This window comes from Nilaparvata lugens, chromosome 7, assembly GCF_014356525.2.
Source record: "Nilaparvata lugens isolate BPH chromosome 7, ASM1435652v1, whole genome shotgun sequence".
NCBI classification, from domain to species: Eukaryota; Metazoa; Arthropoda; class Insecta; order Hemiptera; family Delphacidae; genus Nilaparvata; species Nilaparvata lugens.
Window position 1 is genome coordinate 5,168,975 of NC_052510.1, and position 27,592 is coordinate 5,196,566.

The following is a 27,592-nucleotide window of genomic DNA, read 5'->3' on the forward strand; positions in this document are numbered from 1 at the left end:
CGAGTGAAACGGAAATATCAGATTGACTTTAGCCGATGCATGAATTATGAAATCTATTTCCGGTGCAAGGGAATTGTAGGTATCATCAGAGAGGCCGAAATTGAGCAGAGATACGTCACCTGGAGAAATTAAATTTATAAATTTAATGTCATGAACCACAAGGTTTGACATACCCCCAAACATCAGTTCCTTCTTTAAGAGAGAAATAATTTTTTTCCAACTTTGAAAACTAAAAGCTGATCAGACCGTTTTGGCTGACAGACTAAAAACGCTGAGGAGAGGTAGAAGTGGGGCTAGCATTCTAGTCTCCCCTCCAGCCAGCTAGTGGAAAAAGCTTTCCACTTTTCTTCTGAATAATTTCTCACACTTTTTCATTGATTTGATAAAATAGTCTGATTTGTTTACATGACATGGTATATCATTCTAAATTAGAGTATATCATAATTTTCAAAATTAATCATTATTTTAAAGTTTTAAGTGTTTAGTGAGTGTTATTTTGTTATTCAATTTGGCTTGCAAACAATATAAATTAGAGCTTTTCTGGTTTCAAAAATGTTTGGACTAAAAATTTGACCTGAATTCAAGTATATTGAACATAAACTACTTTTTGGAATATTTATAGTGTAAAAATTTGACCTGAATTCAAGTATATGGAACATAAACTACTTTTTGGAATATTTATAATGTAAATCGAAATTCGGGGAAGAATCAGTTTTAGGCTGTGTCTGTTAGTCCATCCCCAATCATTTTAAATAATTGAGTTCTGTTTATCAATAAACAAATAACGAGCGAAGCTGGGTGCCCCGATATTTATATATTATATTATATTATAAGACCAATTTGACAAGTTACCAATCAATTGGGAATATTCCCAGACAATGATGTTATGTAATGAAATTGATTAAAGTTAAAAATTAAATTGAATTAATCCAAATGTGGAAGTAAACAAGACACTATTTACGATAGTAGAGCACAAATACAGTTATTTTAATAAATTATTTGAAACTTTTTTTCGCAAATAGCTCATTCAAATTATGTTAAACTATAAAATGTTAAAATATTAAATTATGATATACAAACCTTATGTAATGTACAGGCTTGACTTTGTTGTGAAGGGCGAACTCAATGATATTCTTGGTGGCGGTCACATTATCCTTGTACAGTGAGTGAAACGGAAATATCAGATTGACTTTAGCCGATGCATGAATTATGAAATCTATTTCCGGTGCAAGGGAATTGTAGGTATCATCAGAGAGGCCGAAATTGAGCAGAGATACGTCACCTGGTGAAATTAAATTTATAAATTTAAGAAGATTGTGATTATTATAATTATTATTGATACTGGTACATTAATGACGGTAATTATAGCTGAAAAACAGTAGATATGATATCAAGTACCATTTTATTTTATTACAGCAAAACTACTGTAGTTGTAACTCTTCAAGAGCAATTTTCAATATTCTTTCATTATTATTTATTGATTCATACAATAAGTACATCATCAAAATGATAGGGAGAGGAAAAATAAGGTAACCCTGAGCTATTCCTCTCCCAAATTTAGATAAGGTTACAAATAGTCCGAAATAGGTTAAGGCTTGTAGTTCTTTATTGCCCTGAGGAACCTCATTTCTCCAGCTTGTATTCTACTCCATTCTCTCTCTGTCATCGCCAACAAAAACTTTATATGAAATACAAATAAAATTCTCACTACTTACCATCGATTGCAATGACTCTTTCCATAAGGTTTTCATCCACTTCAGGCAATCCAAAACGTTTCTGAGCCTCAATCACTCTATCCATTGCAGAGGATGTTGGATTTTTCCGAACAATGCAGTATAAGAAGCACTATGAGAGAAAATAACAATATTGATACAGTATTGGTAACAATAAGTCCATCGTACAAAATATTAATCTATAATATACGGTAATGAAGGAAAGAACTGGCTTATACATGTACATGATAGGAAATTCGTGAATGATCATCAAGTCTAAACTACTCAGCTGATTAATTTTAATCATTCATTAGTTTTTGCAGTAACGTGAGTTGACTATGCACATCTATCATAGTACCTATCTATACTATAATAAAGGAAATAACTGGCTTATACACGTACGTGATAGGAAAATTATGTTTGACGCATCATCACGTCTGAACTACTGGACTGATTAACTTGAAATTTTGCATTATAGATTCTTAATTTACCGAGGATGGTTATAGCCTATTTTAAATTATTCAACATTTCAGTAGGTAAGTTTTCGGTTTGTTAAGTTTTAAAGTGGACCCTTGCAAAGCACGGGGATCACCTACAAGTCTTAAATAGAAATATCCTTCTTTCTTTATTCTTTATTGATTTATACAATAGATACATCATCAAAATGATAGGGAGAAAAAAAAGGTAACCTTGTGCTATTCCTCTCCCAAATTTGGATAAGGTTACACATAGTCCGAAATAGGTTGAGTCTTTTAGTTGTTCACTTAACAATATTATGCCACAACGTTGAATAAATAGGCTGCAACGTTGAGAGAAACGTAGTAGTGAAATTGTGAGACACGAAAATAGTTATTTGTGCAACTAGTGCGCAAAGTGACAGTTTGCTGCACCGAAAGAAACGTTTACACACGAGCCGTAGGCGAGGGCGGAATGGTTTCTTGAGTGCAGCAGAGGAACTTTGCTCACGTATTTCGCATTAATTTTTTCCTACAGTTACCATTGAATATGAGAAGTGGTTGATTATGGGTAAAATGATGGCTGAAATCCATCAAATGTTTGTCTGTATAATTTTGTTATTAATAAAAACTTTAATTTATTTTAAACTTATTGATAACCCAATTGAAAATTAATAATAGATAATTTATTCAAATTAAAAATTAAATTAATCCAATTAATTTGAATAATTTTGAGTAAATCTTAATTTCTAAATAATTTTTCAACCAATCAATTTATGAATGAAAAAATATTATTTGAAATAATGAATAATTAATAATATCACAAATTTCCACTGTTGATTCAATCATAATTTATGTCTTATAAAATTGATTGAATAAATCAAGATTTGTGAATGGAATGGACAAATATGAAAAACAGGACACGAATAAAATTAATTGAATCAAACAAGATCCATAATTATAGAGATTACACAAATTTTCACTGTTGATTCAATCATAATTATGATTCAATGATTGAATAAATCAAAATTTGTGAATGGAATGGACAAATATGAAAAACAGGACACGAATAAAATCAATTGAATCAAACAAGATCCATAATTATAGAGATTACACAAATTATCACGACGTATTTAATTGAGACAGTTATATAATTAAGATAAATATGATAGTTGAATAAAATATAATAATTAGAATATGATAAAAATGAAATTATTATAAACTATATTTAAATATAAAGTATTCTATTACTTACTTTAACATTGACTACTCACTCTGAAGGGTAAGAAATGTGAATGGAGTCCAACTCTTCAACCAACTTGATATTCTCACTGCCTCCATTTCCCAGCACAAATTTCGCCAGACTCTGTACAGTTGGGTACAAGAATATTGAGCTGGTGTCCAGGTTTTTATTGAGTTTCTCATTGATTTCACTCACTACTCTAGTCGCAGCCAATGAATGTCTGTAATAAACGATCAATCAGATTAAATGTTGACAAAGTCAATCCAAATTAAACACTTGTATTCTCCAACAGGTACAATTGATTATTCAACAAGTGCTGAGCTCTGGCTGACAATTTGAAAGAAGTATCCAGTATGCATGTGCAGATCTGAAATTTCTAGTATAGAACCATTGCTGTCAACTGTGTGGGTGGAAAAATAGCAAATGTAGGTTCAAGCTTGAGAGTGTTGAAAATAAAATGCATGTATTTAAATGGTGGCGCACATAGTGGAGCGGTGTGAATTGATCCATTTAAATACATGCATTATTTTCAACACTTTAAGCTTGAAGCTAACTACCTTCGCCGCTCCACTATGTTTTAACACCAAGTCTTCAGGACTTACATAAGCCATTTGCTGATCAGAATGGATTGGAAGTGGAATTGTACCAATATTACACACGCCAAAGGAATATATCATATATAAAAACAGATTAGAAGCTTGTACTCACCCTCCCAAGTCGAAAAAGTTCTCGCTAACATCGACAGTCATCAGATTCAAACAGTTGCACCAGACCGATGCAATGAGTTTCTCAGTAGGTGACATGCTCTGGTCATCCAAGAGAAGCGAGCCTGGCTCAAAATCCTTCTCACTTTCAGCTAGCTTCTTCTTGTCTAGTTTACCAGAGGCTTCCAGAATCGGAATTCTAGAAAAATAAATTATACAATTAGTTTTATGTGAGGATGAACAGTACTTCATTATTTGTCTACATTTGTATTTATTTATCTATTAGGTTAGCAAAAACAGTACAACGATCGGAAAAGAAAAAACAGGCTTTTGCCCAAAACTTCTTCAATTTCCTAATTCATTGTATTATACAGAGTGATTATAAAAGAACTTTACAACTTTGAAAGCACATAAATATTTATTAAAATTACTTACAGAATTGAGAAAGGTGTAATTTTGTTACAAAATACTTCAAGTTTAAGGTGTGGTTGTTATTTTGGTTCGATGTGACAGCCGTTGGTAATGCGACTTACATCCCACAGATGAAAGATTTCTTGCCTCACTCGTACCAGCATATTAGGCTCAAGTTGTGTAACCGTAGCGATCCGATTTCGGAGGTCATTAAGATTGTCTGGTAGAGGCGGAACATAAACCTTATCCTTAATGAAATCCCACAGGAAGAAATCCATTGGTGTTAAATCCATCGCTCCAGTGAGCATGGTAGCCATGCAATTGGCCCTGCATGGTGAATCCAGCGAAGTTGAAAGCAGAATTCCAAAACTAAAACTTCTCCGTGGAAATGAGCTGGTGCACCGTCATGCTGAACAAGATGAACAAGTGTCCTTTTACTTTCAGCATGACGGTGTACCAGCTCATTTCCATGGAGAAGTTTTGGATTTTCTAGACATTCGCTTTCAACTCCGCTGGATTGGCCGTACAGGGCCAATTGCATGGCCACCTCGCTCACTGGATTTAACACTGATGGATTTCTTCCTGTGGGGTTTATTAAGGATAAGTTTTATGTTCCGCCTCTACCAGACAATCTTAATGACCTCCGAAATCGGATCACATTCGGATCGCTGCGGTTGCACAAGTTACGCCTGATATGCTGGCTGTCACATCGTACCAAAATAGCACCCACACCTTAAACTTGAAGTGTTTTGTAACAAAATTACACCTTTCTCAATTCTGTAAGTAATTTCAATAAATATTTATGTGCTTTCAAAGTTGTAAAGTTCTTTTATAATCACCCTGTATTTTACTGTCTATTACTTATAATGAATAATAAATAAAATAATCTAGTTCCTCCAGCAAAAACATTATTTATGATCTATTGTACTGTACAATATCATAATATATCATTTCAATTATATGCAATATTTGTACAAATACGGTTAATGAATAACTAATAAATGTATTGTAATGTACTATTAGTTATTCATACTATATTGTGTTTTTTTCTACTATAGTATTTTAAACTATTGGAACAAAATGAATTATTCATTCTAAATCTGAATAGTCTAGCTAAGGCTCATAAGCCATTTACATTCAAAACTAATCTTCGTTTACTTGTTACCCCCACTATGGACCGTGGACCTCACAATGTGTACGTTATTATAGATATATTATAGACTAGCACGTAACCCGTGCTCCGCAAGGGTATATTTTAAAACTTGACAAACTGAAAACTTGATATAGCCTACTGAAATCTTGAAGAAATGAAAATAGGCCTATAAACATCCTTGGTTAATTAAGAATCTATATACAAAATTTCTATATCTTTTTTTATCATTAGCATCAATCAATAAAATATTGAAGGGTTTTCATTATTTTGTAAATTAGCAGGTACCCGTGCTTCGCAAGGGTCTATTTGAAAACTTGACGTACTGGAATCTTGAAGAATTTAAAATAGGCCTATAAACATCCTTGGTTAATTAAGAATCTATATACAAAATTTCTATATCTTTTTTTATCATTAGCATCAATCAATAAAATATTGAAGGGTTTTCATTATTTTGTAAATTAGCAGGTACCCGTGCTTCGCAAGGGTCTATTTTAAAACTTGACAAACTGAAAACTTGACATACTGAAATCTCGAAGAATTGAAAATAGGCCTATAAACATCCTTGGTTAATTAAGAATCTATATACAAAATTTCTATATCTTTTTTTATCATTAGCATCAATCAATAAAATATTGAAGGGTTTTCATTATTTTGTAAATTAGCAGGTACCCGTGCTTCGCAAGGGTCTATTTTAAAACTTGACAAACTGAAAACTTGACATACTGAAATCTCGAAGAATTGAAAATAGGCCTATAAACATCCTTGGTTAATTAAGAATCTATATACAAAATTTCAAGTTAATCAGTCCAGTAGTTCAGACGTGATGGTTTTTTTTTTTTTTTTTTTTTTTAATCACATTACTATTGCTATCTAGTCTTGAGACTAATGAGCAAATTTTATCAAACCTAATTTACTAATTGTATATAATATGGACTACAGTGAAACTCTCTTTAGAATTTCTTACTGCTACCTACTAATAATTATTATGTACATCTATTAACTGTACTACTTAAGCTAGATTTCACTCAATCACTGCTCTGCTTTTTCACTAGACACCACTTTCACTGCACACCAATTCAAATGGTTTCCTTCTTTTCAGTCTCCGCACCAACCCTCCGTTGTCTAGCAGCTGGATTGCTTCGACGTTCGTGTGTTGGTGGAGCCGTTCTTCATGACTTTCTGCATACCTTTGAATCTCACAGGATACCATGTTGACTCCCAGGTCCCTATGGATGTCGCTGTTCCGCACATACCAGGGAGCATCAACGATGTTTCGGAGCACCTTGTTCTGGAATCTTTGTATGATGGTGACGTTGCTCTGTTTGGTGCAGCCCCATAGTTGTATTCCATAGGTCCAAACAGGTTTGAAGATCTGCTTGTAGAGGAGCAATTTGTTTGGTATTGAAAGTGATGAGTTTCTTCCAATAAGCCAGTAGAATTTCTTGTATTTTATGTTCAGTTCTTCTTTTTTCTTTTTGACATGCTCTTTCCAGCGAAGCTTAGCATCAAGAGTCATACCTAGGTATTTAGCTTGATTTTCATGTGGTATATTAATTCCATTGATGTTGATTGGAAGGTACACAGCTCTCTTGTTGGTGAAGTTAACATGAATCGACTTTTCCTCATTGAGCTTCATTCTCCACTTTTTGGTCCAGTCTTGTATCTTGTTGACAGATCTCTGAAGCTTCGCTGTTGCAATACCAACATCACTGTCTACTGCTAGTAGGGCGGTGTCATCTGCGAACGTGGCTGTGGTATTCTCCTCCAAATTAGGGATATCACTAGTGAAGAGAAGATAAAGGACTGGTCCTAAAACACTTCCTTGCGGAACTCCTGCTTTTATCTCTCTTAGATCAGAATATGAATCTTCATATTTGACTCTAAAGTACCTTCCTGTCAAATATGATTGCAATATTTCTGTAAATTGCTTAGGAAGCATTTTCTTCAGTTTATAAAGAAGTCCCTCATGCCATACTTTGTCAAAAGCTTGCCCTATGTCGAGAAAAACTGCTGAACAAACCTTTTTTTCTTCCAAGCTCTTCTCTATTATATTAACTATCCTATGTACTTGATCAATTGTGGAGTGTTTTTTTCTGAAACCAAATTGATGATTAGGAATTAATTGCTTTCTCTCAATTATTGGCTTGAGTCTACTCAATAATATCCTCTCAAACAACTTTGATAACACAGGTAACAATGAAATTGGTCTGTATGAAGCTACTTCATGTGGTTCTTTTCCTGGCTTGAGTAACATTATAACTTCAGCTACTTTCCAGACTCCTGGTACAAATCTGAGTCTGAATGAAGCATTCAGGATGTTTGTTAGCTTGATGAGTGCTTTCCTTGGTAGATGCTTCAGGACTAAGCCAGTTATCAGGTCAAATCCTGGAGTTTTCTTAGCATTCATAAGTTTTATTTCCTTTCTCACTTCTTCTACTGAGACATTCATTAGTTCTTGATTTTCCTGCATGATGTTACCTTCAATTTCTAGATCTTCTTGAGCTGCAACGTTTGGCTGGAAGACATTCACAAGATGATCAGCAAATGCCTGTGCCTTTTCTTCATTATTCTTGGCCCATTGTCTATTCAGTTTCCTAATAGGGGGAACTTGTTGGATGGGTGTTTTTATTTTCTTAGAAGCCTTCCATAGTGAGTAATCAGTGTTGCCTTGTCCTGTCAAATTACTCAAGTAACTGTTGATTGATTCATTTTTAATAAACTGTATCTCTCTTTTCAGTTCCTGTGTGAGAGTATTCAGTAATCTTTTATCTTGAGGAGAACGTGAATGCTGCCACCTCCTTCTAGCTCTTCTTTTCTCTGCAATCATTTCTCTTATTTCCAATGGATAATTATTTCCTACTGTTCTTCGTTTCCTAGTCTGCGGAGTATTACACCAGGCTGCCTGTTGTATATCAGTAACAATTTTTCCAGCTCCTCATCTATTTGATCTGCAGTTGTTAATGGTGAATTCAGGTTAATTCTTTCCTCCAACACTTGCTGAAAGCCATCCCAATCTGTATACTTATTAACTAGTGTGGGATAATTATTTTGTTTTTGTAAAATAGTGTCACTCAACTTCAGAATAATTGGAGAGTGGTCTGAATTGAGATCAAAACTTTCCTCTACTTGCAAATAGTTTACTGAAATGTTTTTGATTATGAAAAAGTCTATGAGATCAGGTATCTTACTTGTATCTGTAGGCCAATAAGTTGGTTTTCCAGTTGAAAGAGATTCACATCTTGACTCTCTTACAGCTTCGTAAAGTACCTTGCCCTTATGAGTTGTTAATCGTGATCCCCAATGAATGTGTTTTGAATTGAAGTCACCGCCAAGGATAAATCTCGTTCCCAACATATCAAACATTGATAGATGATCTTCTTTTCTGAATGAATATCGAGGAGGACAGTAGACAGCTGCAACTACAAATCGATAATTAACTGCTTCCACACATACTCCTATCAATTGAATTCGTTCAGTTTCTAATTTAACGTGTTCATTATGCTGAATGCTCTCTTTGATTATGATTGAACTCCCCCCTCTCGCAACATTGTTGGGATGTAAGGCGTGGTAGGTCCTGTAACCTTTAAATTTTATGTAGGACTGTTTTGTAAAGTGAGACTCAGAAATGAGACAAATATCTACATTATCTATGTTTAGAACTGCTTCCAATTCCAGTTGTCGTTGTAAGAGTCCATTTGCGTTCCATTCCATTATGTTTAGTGAACGAATCATTTTGGTTTTTGTTGTCTATTATTGTCTAATTTCTCGATGCGAGATTGAAGGGATGAAATTATTTTCTCTTGTTTATCAAGTTTAGATAAGATGAGCTGTAGGATTTGTGAGGTGTCTTTTACTTCTTCATTTTTCTTCATCTGCGATTTATTTTCTTTGGATACGATTTCGGCGAAAGTCATTCTCTTTTCTGTGGGCCTACTTTGATGTTGAGTGGGCCTACTTTGAGAATTAGCCACATTCCGAGCCTGAGAATCGACAACATTTTTTGATGTTATATTCTTACTGGCTACCCTACTCGAGTTACGTATTTTTTGTAACTCAATTGCTACAGAGCAACCACGGTAGCTTGCAGGATGAGCTTCACCACAATGAATGCATTTCGGTAGTGCTTCACTAGGTTTCGTACACTCCTTTGATGCATGTTTTCCAGCGCACTTCACACATCTGGCCTCCTTGTTGCAATAAGCCTGAGTGTGGTTGAAAGCCTGGCAACGCTTACATTGAGGTATTAGATTAACTTTCTTCAATGCTTCAACTTCTACTCTGCAACCCAGAATATGTTTAAGTTCAAAAACCTTCTTAACATTCTCTTCTGCGCTGAACGAAACCATGAACATGTCTAATGGTTCTTTAGTTTTCCACTTCAACTTATTCACTACATCTACCACTAGCAATCCCTTAGCCTTTAAGTCCTCCATTATGGATTCTATACTACAGGAGTGATGAAGTTTTTTTATCATCACTCTTATGGGTCTCACCTGTTTGTTTTCATACGAGTGCCAGTTGAAACCATCGTTGATTAATTCTTTTGTAATATTTCTGTACGTTTCTGAATCTACTGAATTTACTTTGAAAGTCTCTCTACTCAAGAGCTTTATTCTAAATTTTTCATCTGAAGTCACTTTTTTCAAACTTTTATGAAGAGACTCCAGGCTCTTTATACCATCCACTATGATTGGTGGCGGTGGCGTTTCTTTCTTCTTGTTCTTTACTTCCTCACCTTTATTCTTCTGCAATGAGGTGATTTTGTTCAACTGACGATGGTTACCAGTAGGCTCATTCTTTGGTTCAGGAGACAAAGTACTATTTAGTTTCCTCTTCTTTGTAGTACGTTTGTTACGGCCCTGATCCACTCAGTCTCTTTTGCCAACTCCTCCTCATTAGTTGAGTAGTTTTCAGCAACTGCTGGACTGCATGGTTGTTGAATGTTCTGTTCTATTTTTTGAAATCGCAATTCTAAGTCTTCAATTCTCCGCTGAAGTTCTACGTTGCTCTTCTCTAGCTGCTTTCTCTTCTCATCCGACTCCTTCCAGGCGATGAAGAGTGCATGCTCGGCGGCTGAATGGAGCTTATTTGATTTAATATAACGATCCGGTGAACACTGGATCTCTGATGGTTTGGTGGTGTCCATGTTCTCGATGTTGCTTTCCTCGTCTTCTTGCTCTTCAAACTCCGGGGCAAGAAAACTGGGTAGTTTCAACAATTTTCCACTTGACGTAGCCATAGTCAATAATTTGCGAACATACTTTTCGAAAAGCCCTCGTACTCACTCACGATCGCGGAAACGCGAGCGCGAACGAAAATTGAAGGCCGCGCGAAAGTAGGTCACTTCGATTGCATAAAGACGGCGGATTTTAACCGAAATTTGATGCAATGTTTTGTTCCACTTAAATACCGTGAACAATCAACTGCTGACTCACTACTTCTACTGCACTACACTACGAGTACGTCTGCACTGTATGAGAGCTAACGCGATACTGAGACGTGATGATGCGTCAAACATAATTTTCCTATCCCATACATGTATAAGCCGGTTATTTCCTTTATTATAGTATAGATAGGTATAAATAGAAAGGAAAATAAAAATCTCAGTACCCTTTTTGAATTATTTTATCACAACATGTTTCAACATTGATGCCATTTTCAAGTGATATCACTCAAGTGATAATTTAGTGACAAGTGATAACTTATCACTTGAAAATGGCATCAATGTTGAAACATGTTGTGATAAAATAATTCAAAAAGGGTACTGAGATTTTTATTTTCCTTTCTATTCATATTAAAAGTAGCCCTATACAGAAAAGATATATATATATATATATATATATATATATATATATATATATATATATATATATATATATATATATATATATTACATTTGAGTGTTTCGCGGATGGATATATTATATGTAAAAGAATTAACCGGGTACATCCGTTTGTTTTGACTTACTTGAGTCTGACGTTTCGTCGCCATCGCAGACGACATCTTCTGAGGGTGGCGTCGAAATCCTCAGGGAGGATTTGAATCCTCCGAGGACTCAGTGTGGATTTCGACGCCACCCTCAGAAGATGTCGTCTGCGATGGCGACGAAACGTCAGACTCAAGTAAGTCAAAACAAACGGATGTACCCGGTTAATTCTTTTACATATATATATATATATAGGTATCTATATATATAGGTACTATGATAGATGAGCATAGTCAACTCAAGTTACTGTAAAGACTAATGAAAATTCAAACTTGAGATTAATTTATTGCAATTAGTATAACTATTATGAATATTACTCGTCAAGAAAGATGATTTTGGACGGTATCATGTAGAGAGGCAGCCTCTCTTTGAGCAGATTGCGCAGTTTGTTCTGTGCTTGGCCCACTTCACCAACATTCAATTTGGTTGAAGGTTCTTGAACAACGTAAGCGACTAGATACTTGTCAGTGCCTTCCTCTCCATATGCCTGCACACAGCATGAACTCACCAATGCTAGATCTAGTAATGTCCTCTCTATAGCCTGTGAACATTTAACAACAAGTATCTTTTAAATTGATTCTAGGTTAATAGTTGATAGTTTGTTTTATTTCTGGTTCAAAACTTTTCTTAATAACTCAATATTTTCAAGATCTGAGAGTTTATTGAATGTAATCATTCTCGGTTTTCAATTCGGTTTAATCATATTCTATTTTTAATCAAATCAAATTCAAAATTTCTAGTTTATTTATTTCTGGACTGAAAAGTGGACTCAAATCAATTCAAGTGGATAGTAGCATAACCTATAACTTTTGTTCATTCATAACTCTACCTTCATTGTATTATCATTCATCCCATCATCATCACCTAGGCTTAAAATACTTCTAGAAAGTCGCCTTTGTAAAATAATAAACAAATAATACTTTTTGTGTAGTTGAGAAGTTGATAAATTATTCATATTGAATGAAATAGACTAAGAAATTGTCAAAAACCACAGATTTATTGATCTAAGTATACTTAGAAATTTCCAAGTATCAATAAATCTGTGTTTTTTGACAATTTCTTAGTCCTTTTCATTCAAAATAAATAATAAATCATCATCTATTTATTCTTATGATTTTTATTGGCATTAAGATCCTTTTGAATGTTCTGTCTCGCCAGAGTACCCAAAACCCAAGGCCACTTTCTATAAAAACTTTCAAGTTTAAATTTCATATGGGTTAAAGTTTTATCACTAGAAATCTACACTTTCACCTCCAGATTAGAATGTTTCAATAAATGAGTAGAATAATAAGTAATTCCTAAGTTACACTGTAGATGTAAATCATAAATTCAAAATCTAAATTCAGTAAAACGTTATGACCTATTTGACACATAAAGCATTTTATTCAGTTCGAGAGTTTCTGGATTACCATTGACCATTGACAGCTTCTCTTCCTGAGATTCAGCCCATTAATAGAAGGTAGTTAATTCAATGTTAGTTTGATTCAACAAGTATCCCTACCTAAGTTGTTATTAATTAACTTATTCAAGGCCTCCAGTATGTGTTTTTAGTTTTGGTTCTAGAATTTCTACTTTTATTTGTGATTATTCATTTATTGACTGTAATTGATTATGTTGATTCTAATTTGTATATTGACAAAGCAGAAATTCTCTACATATATATATATATATATATATATATATATATATATATATATATATTACATTTGAGTGTTTCGCGGATGGATATATTATATGTAAAAGAATTAACCGGTACATCCGTTTGTTTTGACTTACTTGAGTCTGACGTTTCGTCGCCATCGCAGACGACATCTTCTGAGGGTGGCGTCGAAATCCTCAGGGAGGATTTGAATCCTCCGAGGACTCAGTGTGGATTTCGACGCCACCCTCAGAAGATGTCGTCTGCGATGGCGACGAAACGTCAGACTCAAGTAAGTCAAAACAAACGGATGTACCCGGTTAATTCTTTTACATATATATATATATATAGGTATCTATATATATAGGTACTATGATAGATGAGCATAGTCAACTCAAGTTACTGTAAAGACTAATGAAAATTCAAACTTGAGATTAATTTATTGCAATTAGTATAACTATTATGAATATTACTCGTCAAGAAAGATGATTTTGGACGGTATCATGTAGAGAGGCAGCCTCTCTTTGAGCAGATTGCGCAGTTTGTTCTGTGCTTGGCCCACTTCACCAACATTCAATTTGGTTGAAGGTTCTTGAACAACGTAAGCGACTAGATACTTGTCAGTGCCTTCCTCTCCATATGCCTGCACACAGCATGAACTCACCAATGCTAGATCTAGTAATGTCCTCTCTATAGCCTGTGAACATTTAACAATAAGTATCTTTTAAATTGATTCTAGGTTAATAGTTGATAGTTTGTTTTATTTCTGGTTCAAAACTTTTCTTAATAACTCAATATTTTCAAGATCTGAGAGTTTATTGAATGTAATCATTCTCGGTTTTCAATTCGGTTTAATCATATTCTATTTTTAATCAAATCAAATTCAAAATTTCTAGTTTATTTATTTCTGGACTGAAAAGTGGACTCAAATCAATTCAAGTGGATAGTAGCATAACCTATAACTTTTGTTCATTCATAACTCTACCTTCATTGTATTATCATTCATCCCATCATCATCACCTAGGCTTAAAATACTTCTAGAAAGTCGCCTTTGTAAAATAATAAACAAATAATACTTTTTGTGTAGTTGAGAAGTTGATAAATTATTCATATTGAATGAAATAGACTAAGAAATTGTCAAAAACCACAGATTTATTGATCTAAGTATACTTAGAAATTTCCAAGTATCAATAAATCTGTGTTTTTTGACAATTTCTTAGTCCTTTTCATTCAAAATAAATAATAAATCATCATCTATTTATTCTTATGATTTTTATTGGCATTGAGATCCTTTTGAATGTTCTGTCTCGCCAGAGTACCCAAAACCCAAGGCCACTTTCTATAAAAACTTTCAAGTTTAAATTTCATATGGGTTAAAGTTTTATCACTAGAAATCTACACTTTTACTTGCACCTCCAGATTAGAATGTTTCAATAAATGAGTAGAATAATAAGTAATTCCTAAGTTACACTGTAGATGTAAATCATAAATTCAAAATCTAAATTCAGTAAACGTTATGACCTATTTGACACATAAAGCATTTTATTCAGTTCGAGAGTTTCTGGATTACCATTGACCATTGACAGCTTCTCTTCCTGAGATTCAGCCCATTAATAGAAGGTAGTTAATTCAATGTTAGTTTGATTCAACAAGTATCCCTACCTAAGTTGTTATTAATTAACTTATTCAAGGCCTCCAGTATGTGTTTTTAGTTTTGGTTCTAGAATTTCTACTTTTATTTGTGATTGATTCATTGACTGTAATTGATTATGTTGATTCTAATTTGAATATTGACAAAGCAGAAATTCTCTACATACTGTAAATGCTATGTAAGAATATGAAATTACTAATAAAAAATTTGAATAAAGAATTTGAATTTAGATGGCACTGACTAATTACAACAAGAAAGACAATGTTATGTTACAGAGATATTGGCTTTAAAACGTGGATCTCACTTTACAGAATATGGCTTGATACACCTGTAGTCACTGCTTAAAGCCAAAATCAAATATCCCTACAGTGAGGTCCACGTTATAATGGCAGTGGAGGAAGATAGGAGTACAACGTTGCCGATCCTCGGTCTTGTCAATGCCTTCTATAGACAGTAGCTGAAACAGGTTTATTGATGTAATATTAACTGTTCATTCTCGTTTAAAATAATCAATTATATTTCATTTAGCAATAAATTATAATTTTCAATGATTTCACAATGAATTTTCATAATTAAGATAATATATTTTGTTAATTAATTGATTATTCGACATTGTTAAAAGACGATCTGGCAACAGAGCAAAGCGAGAAAGATATAGCGCTATCCGCTTTGTTCAATGATAGACAAGGATAGCAATACCATTGCTAATCAAACACTGCCATTATAACGTGGACATTACTATAGCAAAATGGCCCCAGTGTGGTATCAGCTTATGATGGATAAGGATAGAAAATCAATGTTGAATAGATGTTTACATTAAAATGTAAATCTCACTATAAAGTTGTTGGCAATGTTTAGTGACAGACAAAGAAAGGAAACTAATTTTATGGAGATGTGATATTTAAATGTGCATCTCGGAACCCTGGCACACAGAGATCAATCTGCAATCCTTTAGGTATTTACATTTATACAGAGTGAGTCATATGTATGGGAACCCTTCAATAAATTGGAGACTGTTGTAGATATAATGTACTGTAACTTTCAGGATAAGTTATTGGTCAAATACTCTACCTTTTGACGTACAACTGAATTTCAACCCCTCATAAGGGGGTGACTTAGGGGTTGTAAATCGAATATTTCAAATGTAAACACCCATTGTGTGGTACATCATTTTAAAGGTATTTTTAAACAAGAAAGATGGCATCGATTAAAATGTTCTTGTATCCAAAATGGCGGCTGATTGAAGTTTTAGTTTTTAGGGAAATGAGGGCTTGTAACTCAAATATTTTGAATGTTAACACCCATTGTGTGATACATCATTTCAAAGCCCTTTTCAAAACGAGATGACATCAATAAAAATGTTCTATGAAACTTTTATCCAAAATGGCGGCTGATTGAAATTTTAGTTTTAAAAATTTAGTTTTTAATTGATAAAGTTCAATCAACTGCCATTTTGGATACAAAGTTAGAAAATTTTTATTGATGTCATATTTCTTTTTTTGAAAAGGGCTTTGAACCCTAAAAACTAAAACTTCAATCAGCCGCCATTTTGGATACAAGTATCATAGAACATTTTTATCGATGCCATCTTTCTTGTTTTAAAAAGGCCTTTAAAATGATGTACCACACAGTGGGTGTTTACATTTGAAATATTCGAGTTACAACCCCTAAGTTACAACCCCAGGGACCCCTTATGAGGGGTTGAAATTCAGTTGTACGTCAAAAGGTAGAGCATTTGACCAATAACTTATCCTGAAAGTTACAGTATTATATCTACAACAGTCTCCAACTTATTGAAGGGTTCCCATACATATGACTCACTCTGTATATATTAGAGAGCAACCTAAGATATGGAGCCTAGAAGCCTAGAAGATTGCAGATCGGTCTCTGTGTGGCAGGGCCCCCCTCCATACCTGCAGTTCAACAGAGTATCCGCGAATGCGCACAGTGGTGTCGCAACGACCATGTATGTGCAGGGTGCGGTCGCTGAGCAGGAATCCCCAGTCGCCGGTCCTGTACAGTCTCTGCCCCACACACGCACTCACATGCGCCGGTCGCTCTATAAAGCGGGTCGCGTTCAGGTCAGGTCGGTTCAGGTAGCCTAACGCCAGTGTTGGACCGCCTATGTACATCTGAAACATTACAAATCAAAATAGTTATTTGTGCAACTAGTGCGCAAAGTGTCAGTTTGCTGAACCGAAAGAAACGTTCACGCCCGAGCCGTAGGAGAGGGCGGAATGGTTTCTTGAGTGCAGCAGAGGAACTTTGCGCACGTATTTCACATTAAGTTTTTCCTACAGTTACCATTGAATATGAAAAGTGGGTAATTATGGGTAAAATTGCCTGAAATCCATCAAATGTTTTTCTGTGTAATTTTATTATTGATAAAAACCTTAATCCTAAAATCCTAAAGTCCTCGTTGTCCTTGGTTATAATATATAATTAATAATAATTAGCGCGTTATGCTTCGTTGCACCTCTGCTCACTATAGCAGCCCAGTCACTGTTACCAACTTCATTTTGATTTTGCTGCACTGTTGCTCCATATAACCTACTAAGTATTTTGCGTTGCCATGTTGCAAATCTGGAGTGCAGAAAAATTTTTCCCGCACTAGAGCGGAAAAGTGATTCTTTGCGTTCTGTAATCAGTGCAGCAATGGCCACTTTTCAACGTAAATGTAGGAAAACATATATGTGATGTGGAAAGCGAAAAGGGACCAGTTGTTGGAGGAGTAAAATGTTCAGGGCAGACAATAATAGAGATTAGTGTCAAAAATATCAATTTCGTATACTGTGTATTAGTAAAACTTCATTTACTTTTTTACTTCCCTTGCCCTATTTATTTATTTAGCGTATGGCAGATACACGGCACATATAAAGCTCATGAGTCTCAAATGTCTACATATACACTATATTTTTTCAATTTCTTCAAGATGTTGTGTAGTTTTTCTTGTAGATGTTGTTGCCCTATTACCATAGGCAAGGAAAGTATTGCTTTCCAAAAAATTAAGGTAGTCCAATTTCTAAATTTCTATACGTTTCAAGGTCCCCTGAGTCCAAAAAAGTGGTTTTTGGGTAATGGTATGTATGTTTGTAATGTGTGTATGAGTGTATGTATGTCTGTGTATATGATATCTCATCTCCCAATCAACGGAATGACTTGAAATTTGTAACTCAAGTTCCTTACACTATAAGGATCCGACACGAACAATTTCGATCAAATGCAAATTTAAGATAACGGCTAAAATGGCAAAAATTTTGTCAAAAACAGGGGTTTTTGCGATTTTCTCGAAAACGGCTCCAACGATTTCGATCAAATTTATACTTAAAATAGTCATTGATAAGCTATATCAACTGCCACAAGTCCCACATCTGTTAAAATTTCAGGAGCTCCACCCCATCTATGCAAAGTTTGATTTCCAATTATCAGGCTTCAGATACAATTTGAACGAAAATTTCGAGTGGAAAAATTGAACATGAAAATCTCTAGAAATAATGTCCAGTAACATTTTCACCTAAAATTGAAAATAAGCTAGAAATTCGAGAAAATGTCATTATTCAACTGCAAACTGTTGGCAACTGTTGATTGTATTAAATCATTCACTATGAAGAGATAGCAGACCTCTTGTGTCTCCAGCGGTATTGTCCTGTCATCAGCTGGCTCAGATCTTTGAATAGTAGACTTGAGATGCGTGTGAACACTAGCCTCAGGTGATCAATTTTCATAACGGCAAGGAAAATTGTGTGAGTGCGCCACACCAATCTTTTTTCGTTTTGCTGTGTTGAATAAAGAAAATATTCTATTCTATTCTATAGGAAGTTGCATTGAGACAGAACAACTAAGAGGATCTCTCTGCCAATAAAAGTCTTGAAATTCGAGAAAATGTGATTATTCAAATGCAAACTTAATGAGAGAAGCAACTGTAGATTCTATTAAAATCATTCACTGGAAGAGATAGCAGAATTATTGATCTCGTCAGCTGATCAATTTTAAATTATAAATTTCCGGAAACTCGGCAAGGAAAGTTGTGTGAGTGCGCCACACCAGATTTTTATCCTACTGCTTTCATCAATTAACTTCAAATTTTCAACACATATTATTTGTACCATCAAGTCAAGTTGCATCCAGTGTCACTCTAGTTTAGAGTCTGAAGGGACTAAGAGAGACATCCTCTGTATCTAGGAAGTGATTCTGAAACTCATAACTGTTAGTTAATGGAGCTGTTCTCAAGCTGTCACCCTTCCAAAAAGAGTACCGAGATCACGTCACTTATGTAACCTGAGTGATTAGGAATAACCACAGAAAAAAGAAGGAACAAATTCTTTTTTTCTTTCTTCCCTTTGAGGTATAACCAAACTGTTCATTTTAGTAAGAGTCTCCCACGACACCGGATTTTTTAATAATTTATTGTAGGTTTTTAACTGCAAAATCTCACCTCTCCAGGTTCTCCTATAGCTTTGACGTTTTGGTGTTCATCCATGATGACAGCATGAACCTTTGGTAGCAATTTACCCACGGGACAAAATTTTCCCGCCTCTCCTGTTGCCACTGATAGCGAAATATCTGTAAAAAAATATAGATGAATATATCTGTATCAAAAATATTAGATAAATGATTCAATCGAACAATCTTTTGACAAGAATGGTTCCAAAATTTTTTATTTTTCAAGAAAGATGCAAAACTCATCAACTTTAATTGGTTGATTCCAATAAGTTCGTTGGATTTTCTACAGAATCTGTAAAAGTTTCAAACTACAACATTAAAAATCAATTACAATCAAATACAATTAATTTTTTAAATCAATCAACGAAAAACCACGATTATTCACAAGTGATTCATTGAGAAACCAAGGGCCACAATAAAAAATCACCATTCTTCTTCACAAGTGCTTCATATAGAATGAGCTTCTTGAAGCTATTAGTAGTTTGCGAAATGACAGTGCTCCAGGACTTGATGGAATCAATAATAGAACATTGAAGTCGATAAAAAATGTAATTGTAAAACCATTAATTCACATATTTAATTTAAGTCTGTCAAAAGGAATTTTTCCAAAAGCTATGAAAGAGACATGTGTTAGACCATTACATAAAGGAGGCGACAAAACAAATGCCACCAATTACACGCCTATTTCACTTATAAGCAATATTTCTACGATTTTGGAAAAACTGGTAAAGAAACGTCTTGTGAATTACATGGAAAAAAACAACTTACTATCTAGGAATCAATTTGGTTTTCGTGAGGGGAGGAGTACAGAAGATGCGGTATTAGAATTGTCAAATTTTGTCACAGATAAGCTAGAAAATAACAAAAAATGTGCAGCAGTGTTCCTGGACCTAGCAAAAGCTTTTGACACTGTTAATCACAGTTTGCTGCTGAAGAAATTAGAAGCCATGGGAATTAGAGGAGTTCCTCTAGCATGGTTTAGATCATACCTCTGTGACCGGCGTCAAAAAGTCAAAGTTGAAGAACATCTCAGTTCAGAGGAAACGATGAAGTTTGGGATTCCCCAAGGAACAGTTCTTGGGCCAATTCTGTATTTGGCATATGCAAATGAGCTATGTTCAATTAAGATAAGAGGAAGAGTAATAGCTTTTGCTGATGATACGTGTATACTATTTGAAGGAAACACCTGGGAGGAAGTTTTTAATCTGGCACAAGAAGAATTGATCAAAGTCGATAAATGGTTAAGAGAAAATTTGCTTACAGTAAATGCAACAAAAACGAAATTTTTAGCCTTTTCTCTGACAGAACGGACGAGACCACCGGATTCTTCAATAACCCTGCATCACTGTGGAAGCACCAACAACCCGTGTGATTGCCCTTCAATTCAACAAGTCAATGAAATAAAATATTTAGGAACAATAGTGGATAACAAATTCAAATGGGACAAGCACATTAATCTATCAATTACCCGGATCAGGAAGCTTCTCTACAAATTCTATCAACTCCGTAAAATCCTCAACTATGAGACATTAAAAACTGTTTATTTTTCTTTAGTGCAATCAATTTTAAGATACGTCATAATTATCTGGGGAGCTACGAATTTTACACATGTTGAACCTCTCTATAAACTTCAAAAACGAATACTAAAAATAATAGGCTTCAAGGAGAATCAATTCCCCACGAACATTCTTTTCAAGGACAGTAAAGTACTGAGTGTGTATGACAACTCTACATCCAGGCTATCATCACGCGAATGAGGAGAAACAACGAACACATAAGACTGGCAGATCATAACCATCAAACAAGGCAGAGAAACACGTATTCAATAGTACCAAGGATGAACACTACATTTGGGCAAAGAAACTACACATATTTGGGACCAAAAATTTAATTCAATACCAAGTTACATTAGGGAAGAATTCAATAGACACAGGTTCAAGAAAAGTTTATTTTTCTGGTTGGTTGATATTGGAGTGGAAAATTGTGAAAATTTAGTTAGACTGTAAATATTGAAACTATTTATTCTTCATTCCACTCTTTACTGTTTTTCATTTTTCTAAAAATAACCTTTCTTATTATTATCCTTAATAGAACATTAATATTTATTTACTAATTCCATAATTTTGTTTGTTTGTATTATACATTTTTACTAATTTTATTATAAAAAACTTTAATCCCATATCAGTGAATGAAGTTTGTAAATAGTAATTATTACACGCAATAAGCAACTAATTACTTATACCCCAACACATATAATTATATAGTGGGGTGTATATTTATTCATTGAAATTATCATTTATTCATTGTTGAAACACCGCTGATTTATGTAGTTATATTACAATACTATATTATCAATATTCTAATGTTGCATTCAATCTTCATTGTAATTAATAATTTTTCATAATATGTGAAATTTGTTGCATAATTGGCTGTTGTACTGTAATTTATTGTAGATTCGTGTATGAACCAGAATGTATTGTAACTTACTTGAATAAATAAAAAATTTGAAATTTGAAAAAATTTGAAATTTGAAATATGGTTTTATGAATGAATTTAAATACGATTGATAACGGTGCGCAGTTGGAGATTGTTTGATTGATTTGCTGCCTTCATTTAAACCTAGGAGGGCGAAGTTAGGGCGCAGCCGGCACTCTCTTACACTTGACCCTTGAAAGGGCTCCATTAACTAACCCTTGGAGAGAGAGAGAAGAGCCAAACAAGCTTGTAGTTGACTGTTTTAGATCTTTTTTTGCTGATGATGATGCCCATTAAAGTTCTAAGCTTGTGCAAGGGTAATGGGCAGGAAATGAGTGGTCCCACAGCTATGCTTTCCAAAACACTGCAATAGCACAACTATAGTGCAGAAATAGGATACTGTTTAATTATTTAAACCGTTTATTTGTCTCTGGCACAACACAGTCCATCAGCAGCTGACATTCGTTCAACATGCTCTTTCCATTGTTGGTGATACGTTGAAGCTCTCTCATTCATAAAGAATCTCTGTGTGTAGGGAGCTTCCTCCAAGGAACCTCTGTAGGGAGCTTCCTGCATCTAGGGAATATGGAGCCTATGTTATTGCAAAAGTAGGATGTAGGAATATCACCCTGCGAACCATACCTTACTTGTATGCCGTTTCAAAGTCATGGAGGCAAAAAGCTACGGGATGCGAACTGTAATAGTATCTTACATCACATGGACGGGAAGGGGCCTTTTGCAGGCGAGAATGATGTTTCTAGTCGAGGCGTTAGCCGAGACTAGAATTTCATTGGAGGACTGCAAAAGACATTCACGTCCAAGTAACGTACACTATTTTTTGACATAATAATCTAAAGAAGAATTATTGAGAAATAGAAAACATTACCTGCTTGTGCTGAAGTTACTACATGCATTCTATAAACATAACCTATTTCGGACTATGTATAACCATATCTAAATTGGGGAGAGGATTAGCACAAGGTTACCTTATTTTTCCTCTCCCTATCATTTATATGATGTATACTTATTATATCAATCAATCAATAAAGAGATAAAGAGATAAAGAGTTTACAAAATCTGAATCAGGAATTTTGTGGAAGTTGACAAAACTTCCACCTGGAGCACTGAAGGTGGTTTTTTGTAGCAGTTTTGCTGTTCCTATTTCAGAACTAGGAAACTTACTTGACTGTAAAGAAAACATATGGTTTCATTACAGTAGAGTATGCTGTAATGAGAATCATATGTTTTTTTTTTCTGCAAACAGCTGTTTACCAGATTGATTTCATGCATGGAAAACAGTTGAAATTGAATGACTATGACAAATAGTTATTTGTATATCTAGAGTGAAAAGTGCTGTTTTTTTCCCTGAGGGAAAACATTTTTCACTTGTGATATACACAACATTTTTCCTCCACCTACACTTTTATAAAAACTGCAAATAAAATTATTTTTAAAACCGTACGTGACCAAACAATGTGTTACAACATAATCTAAAAAGTCAACAGAAACAGCTGGCTTGTAATCACAGTTCTCCGCAGACAGCGCTATCTGTTGGCGAAAGTTGTATCAACAATGGCCGCCACAACTACAGCTATGATGAAGTTCCCGTTTCAAATTTGATCAGTTAATAAGGAATATTCATTGGCTGGTATTTTGAATAGCATGGAATATAAAAAATATTTATACATTTTTTTTAGTATAGTGATATGAAGTTTGTGATAGTTTTAGCATACAAACATATATTTCATATGTTGATCAAATCTGGTTGAGGTATTGAATTTAGTTGGCTCAATGACTGACTACTCTATATGTTTCCTCATTTGAGCTTAGACCTTCTAACCTATTACAATGTAAGTTTTTAAAATAGAGATGCTTCCCATGTTATTTAAATGAAGTCACTTTTCCTCCCTAGGGAGTTTTTCTGTTTTTTACTACCGAGAGCGAAAAAGTGACACTCTAGTATTATGTTTTGGGGAGTAAAGTAAGTACTTTAGACAGTAGGTGGAGGAAAAAAGTGATTTTCAAACTCATTGAGGCAAAAAGCTGCGGGACGCGTACCGTAATAGTATCTTACGTCACATGGACGGGAAGGGGCCTTTTGCAGGCGAGAATGATGTTTCTAGTCGAGGCGTTAGCCGAGACTAGAATTTCATTTGAGCACTGCAAAAGACATTCACGTCCAAGTAACGTACATTATTTTTTGACATAATAATCTAAAGAAGAATGATTGAGAAATAGAAAACATTACCTGCTTGTGCTGAAGTTACTACATGCATTCTATAAACATAACCTAGTTTACAAAATCTGAATCAGGAATTTTGTGGAAGTTGACAAAACTTCCACCTGGAGCACTGAAGGTGGTTTTTTGTAGCAGTTTTGCTGTTCCTATTTCGGAACTAGGAAACTTACTCGACTGTAAAGAAAACATATGGTTTCATTACAGTAGAGTATGCTGTAATGAGAATCATATGTTTATTTTTTCTGCAAACAGCTGTTTACCAGATTGATTTCATGCATGGAAAACAGTTGAAATTGAATGACTATGACAAATAGTTATTTGTATATCTAGAGTGAAAAGTGCTGTTTTTTCCCTGAGGGAAAAGTTTGAAGCCCGAGGCGAAACCGAGGGCATCATTTTTCCTCAGGGAGAAAAAACATTTTTCACTTGTGATATACACAACATTTTTCCTCCACCTACACTTTTATAAAAACTGCAAATAAAATTATTTTTAAAACCGTACGTGACCAAACAATGTGTTACAACATAATCTAAAAAGTCAACAGAAACAGCTGGCTTGTAATCACAGTTCTCCGCAGACAGCGCTATCTGTTGGCGAAAGTTGTATCAACAATGGCCGCCACAACTACAGCTATGATGAAGTTCCCGTTTCAAATTTGATCAGTTAATAAGGAATATTCATTGGCTGGTATTTTGAATAGCATGGAATATAAAAAATATTTATACATTTTTTTTAGTATAGTGATATGAAGTTTGTGATAGTTTTAGCATACAAACATATATTTCATATGTTGATCAAATCTGGTTGAGGTATTGAATTTAGTTGGCTGAATGACTGACTACTCTATATGCTTCCTCATTTGAGCTTAGACCTTCTAACCTATTACAATGTAAGTTTTTAAAATAGAGATGCTTCCCATGTTATTTAAATAGAGTCACTTTTCCTCCCTAGGGAGTTTTTTACTACCGAGAGCGAAAAAGTGACACTCTAGTATTATGTTTCAGGGAGTAAAGTAAGTACTTTAGACAGTAGGTGGAGGAAAAAAGTGATTTTCAAACTCATTGAAAACATTTGTACAAAATAATAATTGATTCAAATGTTTTACCGGCATTGGCCACATCATGACACTCGGAAATACTGTAGAGGTTGAGCAGTTGTATCCATGGCAACAAGTGACACAACTTGTCCCGCAGGTTTGTTGTAACCACTTCTCCGCACAACCAGATTTGCCTAGAAAATTAAAAAACGTTTATTTTTTTCTGAAATTTACAGATAAATTCAATGTTCATCAATGATGGGTTTCTTTGATGAGATTACAAATTTCTATCTAAATTTGGGAAAGGAACAGTTTTGGGCTTTAAGCCTGTTCTTCCTTCCCCAATCATTCATAGTTGAGAATTATATTGTATCTATCAATGTATATAAATAAATAAATAAATGCTTATCCTTGATGAGATTACCAAAACAGTAACAAAAAAATCAACTCGAAAATTATAATTTTTTTTAAAAATATTATGCTGCTTATTCATTTCAAGGCTGTGCAAAGGCTAAAAATAAACTTTATACTTGTAATATTTTTCGATTTGTATATACTTAAGCTATCAAAATGAAAAAGTTTTCTCAGGAAAACATTTGTTTTCCAATCATTACTTTTTGAGATATGAGCGCCTGAAGTTTGAATTTTTGAGAAAGAACATTTCACATTCGGTAAGATATAAATCTATGATATTTAGAGGTTAATTTTTATCAATTGATATTTTCAGAAAATTTTTGTTCTATTAGATCAACAATACCATGAAGAATCTATCCTCTAAATCTCATGGATTTATATCTTACCGAATTTGAAATGTTCTGTCCCAAAAATTTAAACTTTAGGCGCTCATCGGAAAAAAAATGTTTTTCTGAGAAAACTTTGAAAAATATCATGTGTAGAAAGTTTATTTTTAGCCTTTGCACAGCCTTAATCTGTCAATATTGTTTGGAAGGATAGTATTGATAATATTTATGACGAATATTTTATATTTATTATGACAAAATAATATTGGATACCCTACATAATTTTGAGAAAATTCAATAAAACGCCTTGAAAGAGTGACCTATATAACGCAAAGTACCACTTTATTTTCCTCAAATTGACCACCGTATGTCGTAATTATACTGTATTTAGTAGGTACTTCTACACCACTTCGTGGTTAAGTGGTGGAGTGGACATTACTGTCCAAACTTCACCATGTCATCAAATATTTATTTATTTATACATTGATATACATACAATATCATTCTCAACTATGAATGATTGGGTATCATAATTATAATTATAAAAAAAATTCATTTTATTCTTTTCTACAGTAGCCCTCTGTTGTATTCTGTACCTCAGAATGTACCGAGAGATGGCAGCACGGGTACAGTATTTCAAGTTTATTTCAGATTTTTGTTCCAATGAAACTATATAATATTGTTCAAAATGCAAATAACAACATGATTTTTGTCATAGTCATTCAATTTCAACTGTTTTACATGCATGAAATCAAGCCGGTAAACAGCTGATTGTAGAACAAATAAACATATGATTCTCATTACAGCATACATACTATACTGTAATAAAATCATATGTTTTCTTTACACTCAAGCATGTTTCCCAGTTCCAAAATAGGAACAGCAAAACTGGTACAAGAAACTGCCTTTTAGAGCTCCAAGTGGAAGTTTTGTCAACTACAATCAAGAAATTCCTGATTCGGAATTTGTAAGTTAGGTTATGTTTATAGATTGCATTCAGTAACTTCAGCACAATTAGGTAATGTTTTATATTTCCCAATTATTCTTCTTTAGATTATTATGTCAAAAGATAGTGTACGTTACTTGGATGTGAATGAATCTTGCAGGGCTTGAATGAAATTCTATCGAAACATCATTCTTGCCTTGCAAAAGGGTCCTTCCCGTCCATGTGATGTAAAATACTATTGTTTCAAATTTATGTTGATGCTAATTGAAAATAAAATTTGATTTGATTTCAAACGATACTTATAGGAACGATATCCTTTGTTTCAGAGGAAAGTGCCTATTATTGTACACTGACACAATATAACGATCACAGTGGCTGTCATTGGTTTTGCAAAGACATTTAATATAAAATTCAAGTGCAATTGTACCGGGTGACCCAGAATAACGGGAACATTTAAAAACGCCATCAAACATTAGTGGGAAGGAAAAAAATTATTTTATTATTATTTTAAATTATTTTATTAATGTGAAGTTCAAGACTTGCCATTTAAGAATTATTAATAACATCTATCAGTTTTTGACAATTACTTCTTCAAGATGGCTTCCTCCTGCACGAATACACTCTTGAAATCTGTGTTGAGATTCCTGAACGATTGCTGCAAGATTTCAGCTGGGACATTGTTAATTTCATTTTGAATTGTCTGTTATGATTCAACAGTTATTGGTCAAGTTGTGAAAACGTTTGATTTGAGATAGCTC

General features: G+C 34.1%; 2 protein-coding genes across 2 annotated transcripts in view; one reads left to right on the forward strand and one right to left on the reverse strand.

Annotated features, from left to right (window-relative positions):
* Positions 1-27,592, forward strand: part of LOC111056636 (pre-rRNA-processing protein TSR1 homolog) — a 432,307-nt gene that overhangs the window by 144,979 nt on the left and 259,736 nt on the right. The gene's annotated exons all lie outside the window — the stretch shown is intronic.
* LOC111054179 (linear gramicidin synthase subunit D) overlaps positions 1-27,592 on the reverse strand; it is a 55,280-nt gene that overhangs the window by 16,819 nt on the left and 10,869 nt on the right. The window contains exons 7-15 of the mRNA XM_039431808.1: positions 25,218-25,342; positions 19,390-19,517; positions 16,868-17,086; positions 13,777-14,000; positions 4,119-4,313; positions 3,442-3,630; positions 2,309-2,312; positions 1,716-1,845; positions 1,081-1,282 (exon numbers count right to left, since the gene is read on the reverse strand). Coding sequence (XP_039287742.1) covers positions 1,081-1,282; positions 1,716-1,845; positions 2,309-2,312; positions 3,442-3,630; positions 4,119-4,313; positions 13,777-14,000; positions 16,868-17,086; positions 19,390-19,517; positions 25,218-25,342 — 1,416 coding nt within the window. The remainder of the gene's footprint in view (positions 1-1,080; positions 1,283-1,715; positions 1,846-2,308; positions 2,313-3,441; positions 3,631-4,118; positions 4,314-13,776; positions 14,001-16,867; positions 17,087-19,389; positions 19,518-25,217; positions 25,343-27,592) is intronic.